General features: G+C 50.2%; 2 protein-coding genes across 2 annotated transcripts in view; both read left to right on the forward strand.

Annotated features, from left to right (window-relative positions):
- FLT3 (fms related receptor tyrosine kinase 3) overlaps nucleotides 1-1,396 on the forward strand; it is a 47,444-nt gene extending 46,048 nt beyond the window's left edge. The window contains exon 24 of the mRNA XM_068143471.1: nucleotides 756-1,396. Coding sequence (XP_067999572.1) covers nucleotides 756-890 — 135 coding nt within the window. The 3' untranslated portion in view covers nucleotides 891-1,396. The remainder of the gene's footprint in view (nucleotides 1-755) is intronic.
- An 11,710-nt stretch (nucleotides 1,397-13,106) lies between these two features.
- CDX2 (caudal type homeobox 2) lies at nucleotides 13,107-16,974 on the forward strand. The gene is made up of 3 exons (XM_068143484.1): nucleotides 13,107-13,831; nucleotides 16,041-16,186; nucleotides 16,415-16,974. Exons 1-3 carry the CDS (start codon nucleotides 13,342-13,344, stop codon nucleotides 16,580-16,582), a joined length of 804 nt encoding a protein of 267 aa, XP_067999585.1. The 5' UTR covers nucleotides 13,107-13,341; the 3' UTR covers nucleotides 16,583-16,974.
- The last annotated feature ends 8,885 nt before the right edge of the window (nucleotides 16,975-25,859 follow it).

Below are 25,859 nucleotides of genomic sequence, written 5' to 3' on the forward strand. Positions count from 1 at the left end.
CCACTGCCTACACCGTGCCTCTGAAAGGCTGAAATCTCTGTTTGTGCTTTGAGAACAAGTTTCCCTTGTGCAGGAGCCACTGCAGTTTCCTTTGGTCATGCTGCTGCCAGGTGAGGAGAGCTGAGCCTGGACTATCTGCCAGGGAACACTAAAAGGGCCTCCATAAGTACATGCTGCCATGTCCTCACAGATGGAAGGCTGTATGTCATTCTTAAAGGTCAAAATAATAAACAGGATGTGAGGAAGTCATATTCCATCCTTACCAGACTGCGATCTCTTCCTCAAAGTGGACAAGCAACTCCTATCAAGTCCTACTGGGTATCTACTCTGGGCTAGACAGTATTTCCCAGTAAAGTTTCTTTGCAAGCCTTTTGGAATGTGGGGATAAATGAATGATTCTTGTCTTTGCAGCCATAAGACTCTGCAAATTCTTATCCTGGCAGAAGCTGCCAAGCATAGAGACAAATTGATGAGCAACTTCAAAGCACTGTATCTGGGAGAAAAATCTTCCTTTGCAGTTCAGTGCCTTTCCTCGACCAGGCTCTTTTTGGCTGGATAAGATCCATCTCACTTAAGCAGTTGTCTGGACTCCCTCTGGAGTCAGTGGGAAGTAATGGGCAGATGAGAGCGTGATTCTCGCTCAGGAGAAAGTGGAATGTTCCTTACAACTCTCTGCTTCACAACGAGAAAAGCAGTTTCCCAAATACAATAAGTAACAACAGAAGATGTATTTTATTTCTTCTTCTCTGTTCTAGATTTACCAGAATATTAAGGAAAATACTTCTATGCACAGTTCCAGCATCAAAACTAAACCACATGTAAGCAAGGATGAGGACTCTCTGCTAACCTTGATGGTGGTCCATCATGAAGACTCTCAGGTTGAGAAGTAATCTGGGTTCTAATTTTGATGCCAGTATTTTCATCAACTCTGTGTAGCATAAATCTTTTGTATCACCACTGAGAAGAGAAACCAGCTGCTGCTCTATTCACATCTCTTATGGACCAGTCCATGTTTATGTTACTTTGAGGAGAAGACACAATTAGTTTCATGGAACTTAGTTTCATAGTTTCATAGTTTCATTCAGGGTTGGAAGGGACCACAAGGATCATCTAGTTCCAACCCCCCTGCCATGGGCAGGGACACCCCACACTAGATCAGGCTGGACAGAGCCTCATCCAGCCTGCTCTTAAACACCTCCAGGGACAGGGCCTCGACCACCTCCCTGGACAACCCATTCCAGGGTTTCACCACTCTCATGGTGAAGAACCTCCTCCTCACATCCAGCCTGAATCTCCCCACCTCCAGCTTCATTCCATTCCCCCTAGTCCTATCACTACCTGAGATCCTGAGAAGTCCTTCCCCAGCCTTCCTGTAGGCCCCTTTCAGATACTGGAAGGCCACAATTAGGTCACCTCGGAGCCTTCTCTTCTGCAGACTGAACAGCCCCAACTCCTTCAGTCTGTCCTCATAGAAGAGGTGCTCCAGCCCTCTGATCATCCTCGTGGCCCTTCTCTGGACACGTTCCAGCACCTCCACATCCCTCTTGTAATAGGGGCTCCAGAACTGGACACAGTACTCCAGGTAGGGTCTCACCAGGGCTGAGTAGAGGGGGAGAACTTAGCAAACATGTCTATCTCAAGGCAGAAGCAATGGTCTTTTGGCTGTTTCTCTACAAGTTAATATCTCATTTCCAGGTTTTGTTTGTGCAAATAGTGTCTAATCAATGCATTCAGACTGTTCTTACCGTGTTGCAAGCAAACACAAGACTATCCATGGCTTTTTTTAGTCAATGTTTACAAGCACTGTGTTATTTCTGGAAGTGCTGTTCTCATCTTTATCTCCAGATCACAGTATCACAGTATCACTTAGGTTGGAAAGGACCTCAAGGATCATCGAGCCCAACCTATCAACACAGACCCCATGACTAGACCATGGCACCAAGTGCCACGTCCATTCTCCCCTTGAACGCCTCCAGGGTCGATGACTCCACCACCTCCCTGGGCAGCCCGTTCCAATGCCGAAAGACTCGCTCGGTGAAGAACTTCCTCCTCACCTCGAGTCTAAACCTCCCCTGGCGCAGCTTGAGACTGTGTCCCCTTGTTCTGGTGCTGGTTGCCTGGGAGAAGAGGCCAACCCCTTCCTGGCCACAACCACCCTTCAGGTAGTTGTAGAGGGCAATTAGGTCACCCCTGAGCCTCCTCTTCTCCAGGCTAAACAATCCCAGCTCCCTCAGCCTCTCCTCATAGGGCTTGTGTTCAAGGCCTCTCAGATGACAGTGAGCATTGCAAAAGAAGGCCATTGGTGTAGCCAACTTTAAATATCCAAACTTTAAAATATCATACTTGTTTTACAAAGAATTATGAATGTGATTGTAACTTTCTTATCGTGAACATCTCCATTGCTGTAAAGCTCCTAATAGGTGACCAGTTCCGGTGAGTTCTTCTCATCAAGATTTAGGTCCTCAGGTGGTCTCCAGTCATCCAAGCTGCATTCTGCATGGGCTGATGAAAGCCAGTGAATGAATCCTTTCTATCTAACATAAACATCTAAAACAGGCAGGAGGGATGATATTTGGAGATGATTTCTGCCTCCTCAGTCTAGAAAATCCATGTGGCAGTGTCCAACTGGAAATCTCATTTGGAATGAGTTATAGCTAATTCAATTCTTTGGACATCCTATGTTTTAACAGCAAGGTATTTCATTTTAGGAAAATTTATCTCCTATAGCAATTTGGGAGTGTAGTATCACCATTCCCAAAAATCAGCCTGCTTGTATAAGCCCTTCTGCAATAAAATGAGAGTATGTCTCTTTAACTTTGTCCCAGACTCTGAGGGCAATAACCAGAGGCTTAATGGGGTTTGATGGGGTGCTTGGTGCCATGGGTTAGCTGTTTGGGTGGGTTGGATTGGTTGATGGGTTGGACACGATGATCTTGAAGGTCTCATCCAACCTGGTTTGGTTTATTCTAATAAAGGTTTGGTTTATTCTAATAGTATAGAGGCTCTGTCATTGAAGCTTTCATAATGACTTAGAGGATGCATTGGTCTACACCATATTGAACCAAGAGGAGAATATACTGGTTAATAGTTTCCTTCTCTTTTACATTTTACAAGGTGTTAACTGTAGTTAGGCTTTCCAGTGGCAAGTGTTACAGATTAATTAACTGTTTGGACAAAATATGCTATCACCTTAATAGAGCTGCTCTTTGCTACCATTGCCTGAAAATAATTAATGCTGTAATATAGCAGTATTTTTGTTAATGTTGTTGAATTAGCAAGGAATCACTGATCTTCTAAATCGTATATAAGCTGCCAAAGAATAATTTTGGAAATATAAAGCTAGAAATAAGATGTTTACGTTGCATTTTATGGAAAACATATATGACTTTTAACATACTCACAACACAGTTTCAAATGTTCGTCAATGTGATGGCACTGCTCAGCACCATTGACACATAGCCTGCACCAGCTGGAAAGTGGGAGTTGAGGGTCATGTGAAGGCAGGAGTTTTCAGCCTTCAGAATTAAAGGAGAATAACACTGAAGGGGGTGCATCCAAGCCTATCTGGCCCTGAAAGCTGAGCCGATGTGAACTTGGCTCATAGAGGAGCAGATGGAAATCCCATGTGCTTCAAAACGTGTCAGGGAGTTGTGTCAAAAGTTTTTCCACAAGATCAAAAAAGGAATGGACAGAGGTCATCTGGCTCCATCATTGTTAGTGAGCTGAGATTCAGGAATATACAGGCAAATAGAGAACCTTGAAGCTAACACAAGCTCCTCACGAGGCACATGTGAGAAGCATCTCAGGCAACACGGCATTCAGTGAGCAAATACAATTGGAAGAAAGACTCTCCTGTAAAGGCTGGATACATGAAGCACTGTGCATCTGCTTCTTCACACAGCAGAGAGGGATGGAATAAAGCTACAGGAGATTTTCAGTGCTCTTTTATGAGCACTTTTCCTTCCTAAGGGACTTCCAACACCATTTATCATAGCCCAGCAATTTAGTTGGTCCATTCTTCAGGTTCCTGCAGGACCACAGCCAGTGTTTCATAATTTTTGAAGGAAAATGCTCACATTTCTCTTCTTAATATCCAGACCCCTAATCTGTGCCTTCAAGTGCAGGTCCTCTGGGAAAAGTTCCAAATTCCCCCTGCAATGAACAGAGAGATTTAAGTTCGTTTGAAGACCTCCAGCAGAGATGCCATTAGTCTAAGCCAGATGCATTTGGCAGAAACTGGTGAAGATTCAGTAATCATTAAACCAGGAAAAAGGGGAACAGAAGGGCTTGAGTTCATTTCAAAGTTCTGAATGGCAAAAGACTCTGCACTTTCCTTATTAGTAGTGACAGAAAGAAAGAACAAGAAGGAAATACATGACAACCCAAACTTGAAGACAAGATGCGTTGAGGAATTGGCTCTGATTTCTCTCCCTTTTCCCGGCCAAAGAACACCGCAGAGCCTGCAGCCCGGTCGGAAGGAGACCTCCCCGTGATGTTCACAGTATTGTCCCCTGAGACCGCCATCCCCGTCCCATTGCCGGAGCTGGCACTAGGTGGAGCTCCGCGACCGCGGCTTTCCCCAGCTGTCCGGCAGTCTAGTGCGGGAACAGGCGGCGGAGAGGGGTCAAGGAGCAGGGCTGGTGCTTAGCAGAAGGGCCTGGGTCGGCTCCTTTGTTTGGACCAGTGCTACCGGAGCCCCAAGGGAGCAGGGGTGGGGATGGGAGTGTTGGACAAAAGGAAACCACAGCCAAAACCTCGTAGCACTGATAGGATATGCCAGGTACCAGTGAAAACTAGCCAGGCCCTCCCTCAGTGTATCTCCTAAACAGCTGTGCCCATGCACCGAAAGCAGCAGACACCAAAAATAACGAGGCCCTTCCCTGTCCAGTTCAAGATAAAATAGAGGTGCTTCTCCAATATATCTCACCCTCTGGTTTGGGACACCTGAGGTGGGTTCCCTGAGATCCCCTCTGGGAGATGCTGCAGGTAATTGTGTGTTGAACAAGGATAGCAGAAATGACCATGTCATGTAGGCTAGCAGTGGCATTGAGTCCACATGTTCATGGTGGAATCTGTGAAAGGGGACAAGATGGGGGATGGTCATGCATTGGAATAAGTTGTGCAGGGAGGTGGTGGGGTCACTGTCTCTGGAGGTGTTCAAGAAGTATGTGGACATGGCACTTTGGAACAAGAATTAACAGCCATGGTGGCCACAGGTTGACAGCTGGACTCAATGATCTTAAAGGTCTTTTCCAAATGACACACTTCTATGAGGAAATCCAAGATCATATTTGCAGATAGTTTTGAGGTATTTGCAGATAATTTTGGTTTTCATTGTTTTGGGGCTGGTTTTTGTTGTTGCTGTTGTTGGGGAGGGGGTTGATTTTCTTTTGGGGGGGAGGCGAGGTTTTGGTTTTGGGTTGGTTGGTTGGTTTGGTTGTTGGTTGGTTGTCTTTTTTGTTTAAGAGTCCACATGTCTGCTGGAAGATATTTTGAGGGTGCAAAAGTCAAGGCAGACTGAAGATAACTGTATTGGAGCATTCTCCACACAGCTGGGCACACCAGACTTCAGTTCCCTTCTCCCAGATATTGAACTAGATCAATTACTCAGTGGCACAGGACTCCTTCCTGGCTAAATAAGCTGCTGTTCTAGTAAGTGGCTGCCTCCTTCTCTCCCTCATCAATGGTTTATTAATTAAGCCATGCAAAATGAACCAGCTTTTGTTTAAAAGGCAAAATAAAAGAGACCCACACAGATCTGTGGTTGAGGAATCCACAGATCAGTTCAGAAAGAGGTGGAATCTGACCTGCCTCCTTCTCACCCTTGGTGAGCATCCCAACACTGTGGTATGGTTGGGAAGGAGTCTCTTTCAGCCAAGCTATCTGAGACCTGGGCCAAATTCATGCTTCTTGACATATTTCACAGAGAGGAGATAAACAATGGAGATACTTGGGTTGAGGATCCTGCATTTTAGGCTACTGCCACAATTAAAGTGTTTTAGGCTTTTCTGGAATACTGATAGAGCAACACTCCTTGCAGAAACCTAGGTGCCTTGTGGTACAGTCTGGATCAGATCTCAGCTGAGAAGGAATTTTGAAGATCTGTGCTCTGGAGAGAGGTGGAGAAGTGGTGGCCACTTCCACAGAGGCCACCTCCACAGAAGAACATGAAGACTGGGCTGAGATTTGGTTTGTTTGGACTGCTAAGTTGGATGAAAACCCATGGGAGCTCTTAACAGTGATACACTACTTCCACCATATGACACCTACACACAATCACTACACACAACTACTCTTGGGCACTTAGTTGTAGCTGCCCATGTGTGTCCAGAGAAGCCTGTTCTCAGCTGCACCAGGGTTACCCCCCTTGATGCTCTATGTTGTAGAGGTATCACTATCTTTCAGCTGAAGAAAGACTGGAAGTCACTTCTAATGGCAGCCCTCCAATCCTACCAATGTCATGACATCCTCAATCTCAGAAGAGGGTTGGAGGTTTCAGATCCTGAAAAGAAGGAGGCACCTAGATCTAGTTTCCACCCTATTTATCCTGGAGAAGGGACTACCTATCTCTTCTGGAGAAGAGGAGGCTGAGGGGAGATGCTACTGCTCTCTACAACAAGCAGAAAGGGTGTAGTGATGTGGGTGTTCATCTGTTCTCCTTAGTATCTAGTAGCTTCAAATTGTGTCAGGTGTGGTGGTGGGTGTTAGGAAAAATTTCTTCACAGAAAGGCTTGACAAGCATTGGAACAGGATTCACAGGGAGATGGTGGAGTCACAGTCCCTGGAGGTGTTCAAGAAATATACGCACATGGCACTGTGGGACATTGTTTAATGGCCATGTCGGTATTAGGTCAATAGTTAGACTCAATTACCTTAGAGGTCTTTTCCAATGGAAACAATTACATGATTCTATCTGATGTTGACTAGGATCTCCTTTGGAAAAGCCTCCTGTAGCTGGGAGTGTCCTAGGTGCAGAAGGGCTGCAGAGACAAATTGAGGCAGAGTCAGGATTGATCCCCAGGAGCCGAGCCACAATGCCACTGGCCAGAGGATGGCAGTGTGAGCCACAGGTGAAGGGTCTGGCCCTGAGATCCAGGCCTGGCCCTACCTTTGAATTCTTTTGGGGCCTCTCTTCACACCAAAAAAAAAAAAAAAAAAAAAAAAAAAAAGAGAGATAAGACTCCTCTGTGCTTCCAAGAACTAAGGGAAGATAGCTGGGGGCAGATGGGAGATGATGGAGAGCAGTCAGGCACCATTTTCTCCTTGGAGCCAAAAGAACTGAGTTTTTGCTTGTTCAGGTAGTAACAGGTTTGCCCATGGAAGAAGATAAATCTTCTGCTTTCTTACAGCCCAAGAATAAAGAAATGTCCCATATGAGAGGTTCAGGCTGCTCCCTTTCGGGCCAAAGAAATGCTTGGCACCAGCCTGTGTTGTCCTCCCACATTGCCTAGCTCTAAATATTATCCACAAAGCACCACAGCACTGCAGGGATGTGAACAGTTACAGCCTTTGAAACCTTCGACCTTGCAAATAACAAACCGTCTATGCAGGCTAGAGTCACCCCACGCCTCTGCTGACTGAACAGGTTTCCTGGATTGGGCCCACTGTGAAACACAGGTGGAGGGGGTGCTATGGGGCAGCAGTCCCACACCATCTTACCGTGGAAGGCCCTGGAGCAGGGGAAAGAAATCAGCAGGAATACTATCGTTGATGAGACACATGGGAGGACACGGCCATGGGGCGTGCATTACTGCCATGACAAGGTTACATTTCAAAGCTGGGAAATGTAGGAAATGAATCAACTAGGAAGGCAGTAAGGACATCGGCCTTACATTGCCCCTGGGCTGGGGAGGGGATAGCTCAGGGGCTCACTGTTGGCAAACATGTGCAAGCCGTTTTGCAGCTGGAATTCAAAGTTTTGCTTGGCGTGGTAATCGACATGCACGTTAGTGGCACTATTATGCCATCTGGACCCTGACTTGCAGTTTCCCTGGGAGCGGCATGGCTCTGGACAAGGGCTGGGGACCACGGGACACGCCTGCCTCGGGCTCCCCAGCGCGTCCCGGCTGTCTTTCCCGCTGCAAAGCCGAAAGAGTGTGGCTGGTGAGCTCAGAGGACATTCCCCTCGAGAAAGATAACAGAAGCTCTGCGTGCACCGGTGAGCGTCCGTACGGGAGAAGGGCGATATCCTCAGGGAGCGGACGGACCGGTATCCATCGGGCCCTGGGCTCCCTCCTCGGGAGCAGACCCGCCACCTCCCTCACCCATTGGGACCATGCCGTCGGGGCCGCCCCTCGGATGCGCGTCGCCGGTGACTCACGGCCTCTGTGACCGGATCAGGCCCTTCGAGGAGGGATACGCCAGCGGGGCCCAGGCACAAGAGCTTCTCAGACTGTTGGGGCAGGCACCACGGCCCGGAGCGCACTGCTGCAGCTTTTCTTGCTCTAGCTATTAAAAAGTATATACATACTCTTTATATATATATATATATACATACATATATATATATATATATATATACATACATATATATATACACATACATAAATGTATACATACATATGTATATACATATCTATCTCCAGGCAAGGATGTATTTCATGTATTTCACCGGCCAGCAGAGCTGCCCCGGGGGGTTCGGTCGCCCTGCACCAGCGAATTCCATGGGAGCAGGCCAGTGGCCAGCCCGCGGAAATAGGGTCATAGAGCAAGACGGGGTAAGCCTCTAGTTCCCCCTGGACACAACGATAGTCTCTCCAGAAGGGTATGGCCACTGGACCCGACCGTCTGGGGTCATCTGCACCGGCCTGTGGCTGCACAAAGCCTCTGGTGCATAATCTGGTTTTTTTTTCCTTCCTTCTCTCCTTACGTCTTTGTTTTCCGGCGGAGAGCCGGAGTGATTCGAAACGAGGTCCGACAACAGCAATGTGCGGTGGCAGGGGGTGGCCGTGGCAGTGCGGACGGCCTGCGTCGGCTGCCGGGGCTCGCAGAGCGGCGGTGCCCAGCCCGGCACAAGGTGCCACCCCCAACTTCCTCGTCTTTGCTCCCTTCCCAGCAACGCGAATCCATTCGGGAGAGAACGTTTAGCATCTAACCCGATCCGAGAGGCATGCGCTTAAACAAGCAGAGTATCAACCCCACGATAAAAGTATTGGGTTATTCTGCAAAGTAATCTACATCAAAGCCTCAGGGGCTGCCGGCTTGAAAAGATCCAAGATGTTTTCTGAGTCCTTATCATGTCTGTGCTTAGGGGGAGTCATAAATTCCACAGGTCGGACTAACACACGATTCCTCCTTCTCTCTCCTCGGCCACCAAAGGGCTTTCAACAGACTCGATTTTTTTTTTTTTTCCCTTTTCCCCCTCCCCCTTCTCCCCCTCCCCCTTGTTTTTTCTTTTTCTTCTTTTTCCTTCGACCTTGCAAACAAAACTCCCAGTTCCGTGTCGTTAAAGTGGTGAAGAAGGGAGGATTCCCCCTCACCCCGAGTTTTTCCTAAGTGTCAGAAAAATTACTTAAACTCGAAAGGTATTAGAAATAAACACGAATGATGCGGGGTGAATCCTCATCCCATCAAAGATCCCGGCAAACGGGAGCGGTAGCGTCGGATAGGTCACGAGGGCTTACGGGGCATCCGGCCTTTCCCGGGGCTTACGGGGAAGTCTCTGAACCGAGACGGGGGTCCCTGGGGTGTGCTGACCGTCCCGTTACTCCCCAGTCCGCCACAACCCCGGGGCCCGAGGTGGCGATGAGCGCTGATTCTGAAGAGAGATGTCCGCTCCAGACCCGGTCACCAGCCTCCGCCTCCCCGGGTTGCGGGCGTCCGGCGACGGGCAACGGCGCAGGCAGAGCGGGCAGCAGGCAGCATGGCCAGTCGGCAGAAGATACCAAACAGGGCGGGCAGCAGCGCCGTGCCCCCAACATTTCTCACGCAATCATACCGCTGATCTGATTCACCCCGGGTAGGCATATCCCCTCGGATAGTAAGGCTGGGGCTGAAGGAGGAAGCCGGGAAGCCTTCTGCCCAGGCCGGCCCCCCAAGTGAAACGGCGCTTTGGTGAGAATACAGAGGTCAGCACGGAGGGAGGAAAATGTTTTCTAGAAATATTTCCCTTTAAACTGTGTTCCAGATCAGGCACTTGTCGACTTCAGAAACGCTGGGTCGCATTTCCTCACTCAAGATCTAACGAAATAGGTAAACCCCGAAATAATCCGAAGAGGCTAGGGCTTCTCCTGCTCTCTGGTCTCGGGGTCCGATCTCGAGGTCCCGATCCGCTCTGGGGGCTGCGTGGCAGCCGGCGGAAAGCCCTGGGATGGAAGCAGAGGAGGAGTGGGCAGCTGCCGAGACTGTCTCGGGAAACTTCCCGCCTTGGTCGCCCCTTCCAGGACCTCAAGGAGAAAAGGAGAGAATCCACCTAACAGAGATGCACCTCCTCCTCAATCCCTTCGGGAAGCCCCGATCGCTGAGGAGAGAGCGTGGGGACAAATTCTGCTGCAGTCGCAATGACAGGAAGCCCGGCAGCCCCCAGCCACGCAGGCTTGGCATGTGCACGGCTCGGGATCCGTCTTATTTTAAGAAAAGGGAGTCCAGGGAATGAGCCTCCCCCATCCCAGACGCCTGGCTGGTAGCTTCTACGGATCGGGAACAGACCGTGGCTGTGAAGCGGCGGGGAACACGGGTGTCGACCCCACCTCATAGCCCACCTGGGGTGGGCACACGACTGGCAAGGCCTGTCCTCCCCATGTCAGTCCTCCCCACGCTCGCGGTACAGCTGGGGTCACTGTCCGACAGAGAAAGGCAAAGCCCGGGACGGGAAAGAGTGGAATGGTGCGCTCTCTGAGAGTTAGGTACTGCCTCAGAGCTCGGTCCTGTTCCTCCGCTGGAGCCCTGGGGTTCTCAACCACTTCCGCAGCCGACAGCCCCCAACTCCGTCAGCTCGGGCTGCCGTCGAGTCTCACCCGAAAGCGCTGCCGTCTGCCTGCTAGGGGTTCGTGGATTGAGACTTAGACATTAAATCGGGCTGCATCGGGGTTTGTCAGGAGTTTGTGCCTTTTAATAGAGCGTATTCAGAATTTTGTCATTTTAATAGCCCCTTTTTCCGTTTATGGCATCATCAAATTCACATCCGCAATAGATCGGCTGGGTCGTGCTTATCGGAAGAAGCGATTACATTGAAGGGACTCAGCGTTCCTTTTCCAGAGTTACATTTCAGTCTCCGGTGGCACAGACTGCTGGGGGCTGCCAGCCTCACTCCCTGTCCCAGTTACCCCACCGGCAAGGCGTGCTGGTCGGAATGGGTACACGGACAGAAATCCTCCCCAGAAAAGACGGCTGGCAGGCGTACCTGCGTCTCTGCTATTGTAGTGCCGTTACCTTAGGGTCTCAACTGCGGCCGTCAGATAGAGCCTGCAACAGACAAGTGACGGTGTGGGCGCAGGCATAGCATTGCCGGCTGTGGGCAGAGTGGGAATACCGCGTTCCTCGCAGCCTAGCGGCTCCGAGGAGGCTGCCCGTGATCTCTTCCGCGGGAGCGATGCTCCTTCCTTGAGAGCCTCGTTCCCTCAAGGCCAGTGACAGGGGACCTTCCTGGATACTTTGAGACACATCGATGAATTAGTCCCACTCGGGTAAAGCATATCTACGCCGCACACCCACACTCAGCAGCACCAAAGGACACAATGTAATGAGGGAAGGAGAGGGACACTTTCAGGGAGTGAAGTTGGGGACATCTGCCTCTACAGGGATGAAATCCACCCTTAGCTGCAAAAACGCATTTCAGTGACTTGGGGAGGGACAGTCCTCGGTCTGCATAACAGCCGCTCACGGAGGAGGCAAAAATACCCTAAGACACGGCCACCCGGATCTCCTCACGGGAGTCCCGAACACGAGTGGTTGGTCACAGCGCGGGGCCTGTGGGGGACCCCAGGCAAGACCCCGCCCCAAGTGCCCGGGAGAGCCGATGGTGACAGCCGTTGCCGCTCTGCTCCGGCGTACCGTGCCGGGAAAACGAGCGGACGCTCCCGTCCCCATCCATTTTTTTCTCGACTGCTGAAAGGTTTCCTCCCTGTGTCATGGGAACAGATGCGAATATGCAAGCGTTGTCTGGTATTGTCCCCGCTCAGGGTGAAAAGTTAAAGCTTAAAAGAGACGGGGGGAAGCTGAGAGGGGGTCGCCTCTTCAAAGAGGGCTGGCCGGGCCGGGGGAGCCGGCTGACGCTTGCCCCGGAGCAGCCCTTACAGGGACGACATTTCCAGAGGGTTTCCAAAGCGCCGGGGTAGGGAAGAGCGACTGTGAGTAGAAAGACAAGTCGCCGGATTCCCCACGGGGTCGACAGCGAAGGGTACAGTCGCCGATAAGAGTCGGATGGTTTCCCCCTTGGCGGGAGTATATGCCCTGGCTCAGTACCCAGGCCTCTGCGGGCGAAGAGATGTTTCAACCTCGTTCCAGCGCGGGGTACGAGAGCAGCGGGTGTTTCAGGTGAAGGCCTAAAAACCCTACCCTTCGTCCCGCCCCGTCCCCGAGGCCCAGGCTGGGACAGGAAAGGTGCACAGCTCCTGACCTCGAAGCAAAGCAAGCACACACGCGTGGGGAAGGACGCAGTGCCTTCCGAAGGGGTATTTGTCCTCTTACCTCTCTTTCATCGCCCGTGACCGAGTGGGAGCGGGTGGGAAGCGCGTTGGAAAATAGCAACAGGCCGTCGCGGTAGGATTTGTTGCTTAAAACAACCACGACAAAATGGCTTTGTGGATTTTTAATAAAAATTCCCTCTGCCGCCGCCCCTTCTCTCCCCCAGCCTCAAGCATGGAGAAGAGCTGGTTAAAGTGCTGCCTACAGATCGCCCGCGATACACGGCTCCCATATTCCCACCCTCGCCTTTAGATCTCCCTCTCTGTCTTTTGCAAGTCTCTTGATTTCATCCTTTGAACCTCTGATTGGAGGTTAAAGTGCACCAGGTTGCAATGGAAGGAGGAAGCTCTTAAACAATAAAGGCTTGAATATTTAGCTGTGATCAGGTCGCTGCCCTCTCCTTATCTTTTTAAATGCAAATCGTCTTTTAGGGGTAGTAGCTATATACCCAGCGCCTCTCCACGTCACCTGCCTTTGGTGTGTCTGGGCCATTACTAATAGAGCCTTGTAAACAATCGTTAATCATGTAAGTGCTGCCGGCCATTGGATTCGGACCGGGAGCCGGGAGCGCGGAGCGCGGAGCACAGCGCGGGGCCGCGGCCCCTCCGCCTGCCCCCTCCCCGCCCCGGGCAGCCCTTCCTCAAGCGGCAGGCGCGCCGTTGCCAGAGCCCCAAGCAGCAACAGCATGCGGAGAGCCGTCGCCGGGGCCCCGCCAGCATGTACGTGAGCTACCTCCTGGAGAAGGACGGGCCCATGTACCCCGGACCGGTGCGACACTCGGGGGGACTCAACCTGGCGGCACAGAACTTCGTGGGCGCCCCGCAGTACGCGGACTACGGCGGCTACCATGTCAACCTCGACAGCGCCCAGTCCCCCGGCCCGGCCTGGCCTGCGCCCTACGCCGCCCCACTCCGCGATGACTGGGGCGCCTACGGGCAAGGGCCGCCGGCGGCCGCCGGCGCCGTCCATGGCCTCAACGGCGGGTCCTCCACCGCCGCCATGGCCTACAGCCCCGCCGACTACCACCACCACCACCACCCGCACGCCCATCACCATGCCGGCCCCGCGCCCCACTGCTCTGCGGGGGTCATGCAGCCTCTCAACGCCGCCAACGCCGCCGCCCCTGAGCCACTGTCCCCCAGTGGGCAGCGCCGGGGCCTCTGCGAGTGGATGAGGAAGCCGGCGCAGACCCCGCTTAGCAGCCAGGGTAAGCACGGGCCGGGGGGAGGCGAGAGGGCGGGGGGCTGTCCCACCTACTGCTCCCCTGGTACGCCGCCGGCTGTTTGTGCGCCGGGCAGCTCGGCGGCGGGGAGAAAATTAGCCAGAAACAAACCCGCCCAAGGGACAGTCCTTGGAAGTGAGGAGGCTACGAGGCTGTTCAGACAGCCTGCCCGTACTACGGAGTCGGGACCCGGAGCGGCGCCGGGCAGGTAGCGGCAGGAGGGGTTCTCCGCCGGCGAGCAGCAGCTGCCGGCCCCAAGGGCCGGTGCCTCGGGGTGCGTTCCGGGGTGCGTTCTGGCAGGAGCAGAGCGGAATGACCTGGAATGCCGAGGAAACACTCATTCTTCCTCCCGTTGCTCCGCTCGTCCACTTATAGCCACTTAGAAGATTTTTATAACCAATTATAGTCATATAAATCATCTGCTGGTGTCGCTCCGCATTTGTTTCTGAGTCACTGGGCGCCTGCCCTTCATTAAGGTCTCCGTACGGCCAGGCGTCCCGAAAGGCAGAGGCTGCCCGCCGACCCCTGCGGGTCGTGCCCTAGGCCAAGCCAGCCCGCGACGGTGGGGACGGGAGGTGAGAGGGCGTACCCCGCGCCCCCAGCGCAGGAAGCCGGCCGCGGCTTCCAGGACGGGACGGGCTCCCTTTTGATGTTAATACCCCACAGACCCTCTCTTTTATTGCCCCGCCCTGCTAGGGGAGATCATTGTCCCCAACTTTGATATAGGTCTTCCACGGCCGTTGTCTCCTCTTTTTCCTTTATTCTTTTTTGTTTGTTTGTTTTTATTTGGGGGTTATATCATTTTTTTTTCCCCTTCCTTATCTATTGGCAGGTAAGGGAAAAAAAAAAAAAAAGGTGGCTACTTCTGGCATTCTTCTCTCATCTCCTGCCTTGCCCGATGGACGACATATCGGGCTGGGGCTCCTCTGGAGGTGCGGAGTTGGGGTCCCGGACACGCCCGCTACCGCCGCGCCGCAGGGGAAACCCCGGAGTCCCGATGCCGGCCGCTGGCACCGGCTACTCCTCGAGTGGCAATGGCGGTGGAGCTCTCCCAGGCCCGTCGCGCTTCCCACAGCAGCCCGTGGTGTTCCCACAGTTTGGGCTTGTGCGGTCGTGGCCGATCCCTTGTCTCCATTCAAATTCTGTCTTTGGAGCCAGTGTTTATGTTAATGCGCAGGGCTGGGGGGATGAAAGAGCCTGCCGCCATTTGTTCAGTAGTGGTAATTCAAACAGAATGTGGCTGTCATTAAGGCTTTGAGAAGGGTTTTTCTTTGATAAGATCTCCTTGTCCTGCATTGTTTGGGATTGTGTTCCCTATTCACTGGCTCTGGGGAGTTTTCTCTGATCAGGCTTGTATCTTTACAGGGTGCTTTTGTTGTGGTTTGCAGAGAGTTTACCTGAACAAAGTCAGCCTGCTAGCCATTAAGCACCTTGAGGGCAGAAACTCCCCGCCTCGGCTCCCCGGGGAACGGCAGGGCCGGGGACACAACCAGTTAAACAAGAAACCCTCAGGAGAAAGGAGGTCAGCGGCTGCGACGATGCACACTCGCCGGCCGCTTGCTGGCATTTCTCTTTGGATTTCCTTTGATTTCGTTGAGTTTAGGTTTTCGGATTTTTGAGTCGTTCTTTTTTTTAACACTGAAGTTACGTATCACGCTTCCAGGGTCATGGAGAAGGTGGTTTAGCCGCTGCCTCGACTCTGGCAGCAGGGGGAGAAGCTGGGGGGGCTGGACCGGAGCCCGGTTGGGCCCCGAAGGTCCTCGACGTCCTCTCCCTGGTGTCCGCGCTTAGGACGGTGTTTCTTGCTTAGAAACGAAGCCACCATGCCCTGAAGGGGCTTTCCTTTCCCCCCCTTCCCCTTCTCTTTGTAAAAAATATGTTCTCGATAGGGAAGGCAAAACAAAACTGAAAGCCAACAGCAAGTGCACAATGAAAGTGTCCCAAGGGCAACGTACAGGCATGCTTGCAGGGCTGGGGCTGGCAGCCAGGGCCAAAAGCTGACTCCTGGCTTGCCCTTATAGAAAGGGTTTCTTCCTCTCCCCTCTGTCTTCTGAGCTCAGTAAAGCCCCAGGCAGGGGGAGTCGAGCAGCAACTGGGGGAGGCCTAATCTTGCTCACCCTGAACCCACAGAGACCCACACTCCACCCAGGCCCCTTGACTTTGACTTTCCCAACCCCGGCCTTGTTCTCCACAGTTAAAACCAGGACAAAAGACAAGTACCGCGTCGTGTACACTGACCACCAGCGTTTGGAGCTGGAGAAGGAATTTCACTACAGCCGCTACATCACCATCAGGAGGAAAGCTGAGCTGGCCTCCAACCTGGGGCTGTCGGAGAGGCAGGTCGGTCCCTCGGGTGATGCTCCCCATGCTTGCTAAGCGTGGCCGGGGTGTTCGAGGCCAGGATGTGCAGGGACTGAGATGTATGGGGGCTGGTATGCACAGAGGCTGGGATACAAGGGGACTAGGATGTATGAAGGCTGGGATATGGGACAGGAATGCTCTCTCTTGGAGGAACAAGTTCCTGGCGACTCACTCCACTCATTGCCCTCTTTCCCTTGCTCCTGACAGGTGAAAATCTGGTTCCAGAACAGACGGGCAAAGGAGAGGAAGATCAACAAGAAGAAGCTGCAACAGGCACAGCCCAGCGGCACTGAGCCTCTCAGCCCCGGTGCCCCGCTGCAGGGTCCCGCAGCAGGAGGAGCTACTGCTGGGCTGGGCCCCGCCGCCCCGCAGTGACAGCGGCTTGGGGACATCGGCGCAGGGACTGCTGGAGGTCACGGCTGCGGTGGGGCCGGGCCGGGCCGGGCCGGGCCAGGCCCAGGGGAGAGCGGTGGGAGCAGCCCCCCACCTGCCTATGCACTACAGCACCCGCAGGGCCGGCCATGTGTACAGATGTACAGTATATGTGTCTTGTCGTCCGGGGGAAGCGTGGTCATCGCTTCATTAATATTATTATTATTATGTTTGGGTGGGTTTTTTACCCTGGAGTTTATTAGATAAAAGGGGGGCACTGCCTGCCAGTCAGCCCCTGGTGAATCTCAGGGATAGGTCCGAAAGACCTTACAAATGTTGGGCTACCAATGAATTTTAACAGGAAAGAAAATTAAAGCTCTTTTTTAATTATTTTATATTTTCTTTTTTTCTTTTTCTAACTATCAATATGCAAGATGTTCATCCTGCCCTAAGGGCCAGAACAAACTAGATAAGGCACTGTTTGAATGTTCAGAAGTGAATTGCTTAATGTTAGACACTTGTAAAAGAGCCCATAAATCCAATGCTGATAGTCATCCAGCCAGATTTATCAGCTGCAATGCAAAGAAATTGAAAGAATGAAATCTCCTCTGAGAAAGGTGTCCTGTCACACTGGAATGAGGAGCCTTGCTTGTGTGTACAACATCCCGTTGGTTAAATTGTGTTTTCTCACCTTAAAATTTTTGGCTTGTTTGCTTGTTGTTGGTTGGTTGGGTTTTTTTCAGTTAGTTTTCCAAAGTCTTTTTGGTTTTATCAGCTTTACTTGGGCTTCTTTGCAGCCTCACCAGGAGCAGAAACCCTCAGGACAGCCCTGTGCTGTTCCAGAACCCACCTTGCACAGGCTATGGCCCATTTCCACATGCTGGCTAGATGGTATGGGCCAGGATAGAGATGCTAAATGACTCTACTGGCCAGAGATGAAAAAAGGATGTCCAGTTCATTTGGCTAAATCACCCTATCTGTTTGCTGTGTGTGCTGCTTATTTATGACCAGGAGAAATTCTACTGAAGTGAGGACAGTCGTGCTGCAGCCAGTGCCCAGGGCTGCGTTTGGGTTCAGTTCATGTGGATCTGGGCCTCAGCAAGAATGGGAGTACTGTCCAGCCCTTGAACACATCGTGTAGTTTTCTGACCTCCCCAGTGTTTGACCCCATGTTATTCTGTTTTACTTGTCACATTTATTTAAGCTATTCCATTTGTCTTCTTTGGGTGCACTTTGTTTTTCTCTTTACTGATCCTTTTCTCATCTTTTTGCTTCAAGCCAAAGTTGAATGACAGCAGGATCTACAGAACTTCACAAGGAAGATTGGTTTGCCAAGGCCTGGCCCCACAGACAAGGTGGATTTCTCCACCTCAGAGAGCTTGAGAAAATGGAGAGCCCAGCCTCAAAGCTTTCATACTGGGTTTTGGCCATGTGTAGTTCCATGGCTTGCTGGGGCAGGGGCTAGGTGCTGACTGGCAGACTGACAGCAAATGCATGTGTACACTTGGTCCAGGGCTCCTGTGCCCAGAGGAAGACCATGGTGGGAGGCAGTACATCCAGTGCAGGCAGCCTACTTGATTTTCTGTGTTATGCATAGTCTCTGAAGCAGGTCTTGTCAGGAGACATGGGTGCAGCACCAAGGCTCATTAATGTGGGCTTGACACACAACATGTCCTACTGGGTCCAATGTCCATGGTTCACTCTGGGCGAGGAAGGCAGAAGCCAGGTCCATCCTTCTTCACTTTGAAAGGGTCCTTGGATCTTTCTACAGGAGCTGCTTCCCTTGGGACACCTATAGCTGAGCAGAATCCAAACTAAGGGGCTTGGCTGTGCAGCATCAGCCTTAAAACAGAGGAGAGCAGTTGTGACAGAGATGACTGAGTTAGATTTTGCAGACACCATAGTACACTTCTTCCACTGCTCTCCTCATGAGGGCAAAAGGGCTCTTAGAGGGCAACAGCCATGCTGCAACTGAGGTGAGGGCGGCCCTGGGTGGTGCCATCCCTTCGAGGATGCCCTCTGATGCCTGGGGCCACCCCTGCAGCATTGATCCCCAGCCCAGCTGCTGCCCAAGTTGCTCCACGTTGCTGCGATACGCCTGTCAATAAACCCTGTTTGGATTGTGGAGCAGAGCGCAAGGTTTGTTTGTTTAGTGGTTAGAGGTTCAAAAGTCGGCATTGTCCCACTGCAAACGAGCACAAGTTTTTTCTCCCTAAGGAAAAGCTGGCTGTGGCAAGAGGGAGGGGGAGATATAGGTGGGCCCCTCTATTTGCTTCCAGGAATAATTAATGGCAGCGTGAAAAGAGATGACCACAGAATTATGAAAGACCATCAATAGGTAAATCAATCACAAAGGATCAGGGGGTGTAAGAGGTGCTGCTTGGCAGAGTTTTGTTGGCATTCACTGGCCCCTCATGAGGCTGGAGTGGCATGGGACTGGCAGAAACCAGGACTTCTCGCTTCACTGGTGGCATGCAGCTGCCCCCAGCACCAGCTTTGGCATGGCAACATTTGGGGCAGTTCCTGTAACCCTTCATCAGTGTATTCCTGATTGGTTTTAATGCTGAAACTAACAAAATTTCTTTCCTGTAGGACTTTTGAGAAGGGGTTCCCCACATTGAGGTGAACTGCTGGATGTCCACAAAAGTTTCCTGTCTCCAAAATGTTTGAGACACATAAGCAAACTTGGCCTACTGTAAACATTTTCATTTCATCTCTCTTCCCCTCTTTGCTATTGAATGTTAATTTTGTGAGGTGTCCTCACATTCATGACTATGATAATGCAGAACTCAAATTTCTTGGTGTAAAAAGGAACTGACTGAGCAAATTAGATCCACACCCAACTTCAAACATTTCCTCTCTCCCATCCCCAAACAAATAAACCACCAACCTTCTGTCTTTCTTTACATTCCTCGTGAGCCATAAAGGAGAGTAAGGCACAAACTGGATAACTTGTTTATTTGGGGTGATATTTACAGGATTCTCAATCAGTCCAATGGACCACAACACTGAACCAGAAGCACCATCTGGGAGAGGTGAGCTGGTTGTGGTGACCCTCTGCCTATTCCATAGGTGTTTTCCCCTCTTACAAAGCTCCCAGTTGTCCTGCATCAGTGAGCTGAGCCAGGGCAGTGGGACACAATGAGTCAGAGCTGCTGCACCTTTTCTTCTTGGCAGAGGCTGGGGCAGGTATCCTCAGAAAGCCTCTGCCCAGACTGGGTAAAATCCAGAAATCTAGAAGATTTGTCCCCCAAACAGTTCCCTGCTCTCCCTCTCTTGACAAATTTTCCTTTTCCTATCACCATAAAGTAACAAAGCACTTAGGATCCCTTCTCTTGGCTTAGCTCTTAGGCAAATATATGAGTTTCTCAGGAAATCTGTTTGAGCTTGGGGCAAGAATGGCCATATGTGTCATAGCCCACCATAGGGAGAGTAGTAAGGTCCTAAGAGGACTTGGATACCAGCCATCTAACTGAGAGCAAAGTACATCCTTCTGAAACTGAGGGGGTTTTGCTACGGGTGTTTTGAATCCTGGCTTCAGAGAGCTATGTGGCTGTGTGAGGCCATAGCCTTCTCTTTGCCCCTCCATCAGTGGCTGAAGTAGAAGAGGAAATCCTGGAATTTACAATTCTGTTGATATAGCTTTGTGGAATGCAATGCTTTGTGGTCAAAATTTGTGACCAATACTTGCCTTGGATCCCACTCAGGTAATGGAGCTTTGTTCTGGAGTATAGAGCAATTACAGCTGAAAGCAAAAGTTGATGCCAGAGCAGTGCTGGAGGTCTTCTAGGAATAAAGAGCTCATAAATAGTCATCAGGACATGAGTCTGCTGATAGCATGTCCAGCTGCATAGGTATTTCTTCAAGAAAACAAGGACAACATGGCATGAGATGGCATGAGAGGGGTGGCCTGAAGCAGCACAGGACAAGTGTCAGGGAGGTGCATGCTAGGAAGCTCACTATAAAAAACAGCTCTGTTTACTGGGGGAAAATCATGGCAGAGAATTGTCAAGAACTTTTGAGGACAGGTGGAGTCAAACTTTCCTGGAAGCTTTAACAGCCTTCTGGATTGGTTTGATCAGATCTAGCTGATGTCCTTAGTGGAGCAGTGCATCCCTCATATCTCATTGATGAGCATGGGCAGCTTCCTTCTCAACTGCATATTCTGCTGTGCTGTGACCAAGGTGAACACAGACAATTTCTGTTAACTTATATCTCAGCAACGCCCCCAGTTCCATTTGCAGTTTTCAGTGCTTTCAGAAGTCAAACTTACCTTGGTTGAAAGAGGGGGGAAAACACTCGCTTGCAAAGGGAAGGAAAAATTTGAGCTATTCACTAAAACAAATAGTTTCTTGCCCAGAGACTGGAGCCAGAGACCCAGGAATCCCTTTCTAGCCCTGTATTTCTAAACTGAAGTATCACCTATGTTGGGACAGCCACTGGATCCCTCTGCAGATGGTTTCAAAGTATGGGAAGTATGGGGACAAAGAGGATGAAAACTCACAGACGATTCTCATTCCATGTTCACCTGGGTGTCTAGATACACATCTGTGGCATTCAGCTGGCCCCAGTGCAATTAACTGTTGGCAAGATGGTAAGTAAGATGATAATTTCCCTATTGTTCCTAATTTCTTCTAATTATGCTAATGTCTATCCTAACCAAGTATCTAACACAATCTCTCTAGCTATAACAGATAATCTATCTAATGTAATATCATGTCTAACCTAACGGTCAAGGTAGAGGCCTTGATTCAATTCCTCAAACTAATAGAAGTGCATCATCTCCTTTCTTAAATTTCTTCACAGAATCACAGAAGGTTAGGGATTGGAAGGGACCTTGAAAGATCCCCCCAAGCGCCCTGCCAGAGCAGGATCACCTATACTGGGTCACACAGCAATACATCCAAGCAAGTTTTGAATATCTCCAGAGAGGGAGACTCCACAACCCCCCTGAGCAGCCTGTTCCAATGTGCCATCACCCTCACAGTGAAAAAATTTCCCCTCATGTTTCCATGGTACTTCTTATGCCTCAACTTCCACCCATTGCACCTTGTCCTGTCATTTGGCATCATCAAGAAGAGCCTGGCTCCATCCTCTTGACACTCACTCTTTACATATTTATAAACATTGATGAGGTCACTCTTCAGTCTCCTCTAAGCTGAAGACACCCGGCTCCCTCAGTCTCTCTTTGTAGGGAAGATGTTCTACTCCCCTAATAATTTTTGTGACTCTGCACTGGACTCTTTCAAGCAGTTCCCTGTCCTTCTTGAACTGAAGGGCCCAGAACTGGACACAATATTCCAGATACGACCTCACCAGGGCAGAGTAGAGGGGGAGGAGAACCTTTCTTGACCTACTAACAACAGCCCTTCTAATACACCCCAGAATGGCATTGGCCTTCTTTGCCACAAGAGCACATTGCTGGCTCATGGTCACCCTTCCTTCCACTAGGACCTCCAGGTCCCTTTCCCCTTCGCTGCTCTCCAACAGGTCAGTCCCCAACCTGTACTGGTACATGGGGTTATTCTTTCCCAGGTGCAAGACTCTACACTTGCCCTTGTTGAATGTAATTAAATTTCTCCCTGTCCAGCTCTCTGGCCTATCTAAGTCTCACTGAATGGCAGCACCACCCTCTGGTGTGTCAGCCACTCCACCCAGTTTGGTGTCATCAGCAAACTTGCTGACAGTGCTCTCTGAATCCTCATCCAGGACACTGATGAATATATTGAATAGTACTGGCTGCAGTACTGACCCCTGAGTGACTCCACCAGATACAGGCCTCCAACTAGACTCTGTCCCATTGATCACAGTTCTCTGACTTCTTCCCTTCAACCAGTTCTCAATCCACCTCACTACCTGATCATTCAGACCACCTTGCCTCAGCTTAGCTGCAAGGATGCTGTGGGAGACAGTGTCAAATGCTGTACTGAAATCAAGATAAACCACATCCACTGCCCTACCATCATCTATCCACCTGGTTATGTGCTCATAAAAGGCTATCAGGTTGATCAAACATGACTTCCCCTAGGTAAAACCATGTTGACTGCTCCTAATGACCCTCTTGTCTTTGATATGCCTAAGGACAGCACCAAGGGTAAATTGTTCCGTTACCTTTCTGGGGATGGAGGTAAGGCTGACTTGTCTATAGTTACCAGGTCTTTCTTCTTATCCTTTTTGAAGACTGGAGTTATGTTAGCTTTCCTCCAGTCCCCAGGTACCTCTCTTGTCCACCATGACTTACAAAAGATGGTGGAGAGTGGTCTGACAATGACCTCTGCCAGCTCCCTCAGCACAGAATCACAAGGTGGTTTGTATGCTTCACAGAATCACAAGATGGTTTGTGTTGGAAGGGACATTTAAAGGTCATCTAGTCCAACCCCCCTGCAATGAGCATGGCCACTTTTAAACTGGATCAGGTTGCTCAGAGCCCCATTCAAGCCTGAACTTTAATGTTTCCAGGGATTGGCCACTTTTCTGGGCAACCTGTTCCAGTGCTAACCCACCTTCAGTGTGAAAAATATCCTCCTTATGTCTTTCTATCAATTTAAAATTCTGATTGCTTATTTACAATGTACCAACCCCTAGCACTAGAGCTGGAGTAAAGACAATGTGACAGATGCTAAATATAATGTCTGGACACATTGTCTGCCCTCAGGCACTCCTGCATCCGGCTGTCACAGGCAGGTTTGGAAAGAAAGCACTTCTTATAGCGCTTTGACAAAAGAAGAGAGCAAGCCAAACAGAGCACGTGGACATTCCCTGCTCTCAGCATTCTTGCTTCCTTACTCAGCCAGGTAGTTTTTGGCAGTTTTTGATAGCTCATGTAGTTTTGCTTTTGAATCAGATCCTGTTCCCCTGACAAGCCTTGTTCCCTTCCACAGTCACAGATGCTCCTTCAAATAACTTGCATGTGAGCGGAAAACTGCCTTATCTCCAACATTCTTTGAAAATGAATGCTCCTTACTGCAGAAAATCCCTTCCTCACAAGGTGAATTAGACAAGATTTCAGCCCTGGAAACCTAGATTGCTTGTGGTGTAATTTTTCCATGCTGTGCAAAGAGAAAAATCTCTGAGGGCTACTAAACTTCCTTGGTCCCCTGTCTCCTTGAGTGAAAGCAGAAAAGCCAGTTTAGGATTCCAATGAAGGATTACTTGTAAGCAAGTCTTTGGAGGATGTCCTGCTGCAAGGCTCAAACACTGGAAACAAGGAACATGATTCAGGGGCTTCCACAATCAGGTGGATCTCAGGACTTCTTCTAAGATCACGGTTCATCACTGAGGCATCTTGAGCGGAAGGAAGAGGGGCAAGACATGGGGTATGACACCAAGCTGTGTGGTGCAGCAGACACGCTGGAGGGAAGGGAGGCCATCCAGAGGGACCTTGACAGGCTGGAGAGGTGGGCACAAGCCAACCTCATGAAGTTCAATAAGAGCAAGTGCAGGGTCCTGCATCTGGGTCAAGGCAATCCCAGGCACAAATACAGGCTGGGCAGTGACTGGCTGGAAAGTAGCCCTGAAGAGAGAGACTTGGGGGTGCTGGTGGACAAGAAGCTCAACATGAGCTCTCAATGTGCACTTGCAGCCCGCAAAGCCAATCAGATCCTGGGCTGCATCAGGAGAAGTGTGGCCAGCAGGTCGAGGGAGGTGATCCTCCCCCTCTACTCAGCTCTGGTGAGACCCCACCTGGAGTACTGTGTCCAGTTCTGGAGCCCCTATTACAAGAGGGATGTGGAGGTGCTGGAACGTGTCCAGAGAAGGGCCACGAGGATGATCAGAGGGCTGGAGCACCTCTCCTATGAGGACAGACTGAAGGAGTTGGGGCTGTTCAGTCTGCAGAAGAGAAGGCTCCGAGGTGACCTAATTGTGGCCTTCCAGTATCTGAAGGGGGCCTACAGGAAGGCTGGGGAAGGACTTCTCAGGATCTCAGGTAGTGATAGGACTAGGGGGAATGGAATGAAGCTGGAGGTGGGGAGATTCAGGCTGGATGTGAGGAGGAGGTTCTTCACCATGAGAGTGGTGAAACCCTGGAATGGGTTGTCCAGGGAGGTGGTTGGGGCCCAGTCCCTGGAGGTGTTTAAGCCCAGGCTGGATGAGGCTGTGGCCAGCCTGATCTAGTGTGGGGTGTCCCTGCCCATGGCAGGGGGGTTGGCACTAGATGATCCTTGTGGTCCCTTCCAACCCTGACTGATACTATGATACTATGATACATGAACACCAGAGGCCTTCCAAGCCTCAAGACACTAAGTTCCTAAATCAAGCAGGAGTCAAGACAGCATCCAATATTTTTCTTTCTTTTTCTACAGTTTGAAAATGAGCTGATCCCTTTCACAATGGTTGTCAGAAGTGATATAAAGAACTGTGTAACAGTTAATCACTGAGAGTTCCTTAAAGATAATTCAAGCTTTCAACTGCATTTCAGGGAGATTCCAGTCCTCACCTAATCTGCAGAATTAATTTTGTTTCTTATTTGTAAAATTGAAGAGCATAAGAAGGAATTAACATTAATGGTTTTAAATTTAATTTAATACATTTAATGTAATTGATTTAATTGAATAAATATTAATTATTGACATTAGCTCTCAGTGAGAATCATCTCCTATCACCAGCACCAAAGAATGTTTAATCTATCTTAAAATAAAAATATGCTGCTTTATGAATCATGAATTGTAATAATAGGGGAAAAAAAATCAAGCCACTCATTTTTCATATATAATAAGTGTAATATATTTTTTCTCTAGCAATAATGTTAATTTCTTAGATTTTCACAGAATCACAGAAACCTTCAGGTTGGAAAAGACCCTCAGGATCACCAGTTCAACTGATAACCCTAATCTACAAGGTTCACCCCTAAACCATATTCCCAAGCGCCACATCCAAACCCAAACAACCTCTAAACACATCCAGGGTTGGTGACTCAACCACCTCCCTGGGCAGCACATTCCAATGCCTGACCACTCTTTCAGGGAAAAATGTTTTCCTGATGTCCAGTCTAAACCTACACAGTTGTCGCTTGAGGCCATTCCCTCTTGTTCTATCACCAATTACCCAGGAGAAGAGACCAGCACCAGCCTTTCCACAATGTCTTTTTAGGTAGTTGTAGAGTAATAAGGTCTTCCCTCAGCCTTCCCTTTTTTTAAACTAACCATCCCCAGCTCCTTTAGTCAGTCTTCATAAGATTTATTCTCCAGGCCCTTCCCCAGCTCCATTGCCCTCCCCTGCACTCACTCCAGCAGCTCCACATCTCTCTTGTATTGAGGTGCCCAAAACTGGACACAATACT

This window comes from Melanerpes formicivorus, unplaced genomic scaffold, assembly GCF_026170545.1.
Source record: "Melanerpes formicivorus ecotype bairdi unplaced genomic scaffold, bMelFor1.0.p_v2 SCAF_1, whole genome shotgun sequence".
In the NCBI taxonomy this organism is placed as follows: domain Eukaryota; kingdom Metazoa; phylum Chordata; class Aves; order Piciformes; family Picidae; genus Melanerpes; species Melanerpes formicivorus.

What these genes read in the sequence shown, in the direction of transcription:
- CDX2 (XM_068143484.1), top strand. Translation starts at nt 13,342, where the DNA reads ATGTACGTGAGCTACCTCCTGGAGAAGGACGGGCCCATGTACCCCGGA. An exon ending in GACCCCGCTTAGCAGCCAGG is followed by an intron (nt 13,832 to 16,040) that starts GTAAGCACGGGC and finishes TGTTCTCCACAG; the next exon opens with TTAAAACCAGGACAAAAGAC. An exon ending in TGGGGCTGTCGGAGAGGCAG is followed by an intron (nt 16,187 to 16,414) that starts GTCGGTCCCTCG and finishes TGCTCCTGACAG; the next exon opens with GTGAAAATCTGGTTCCAGAA.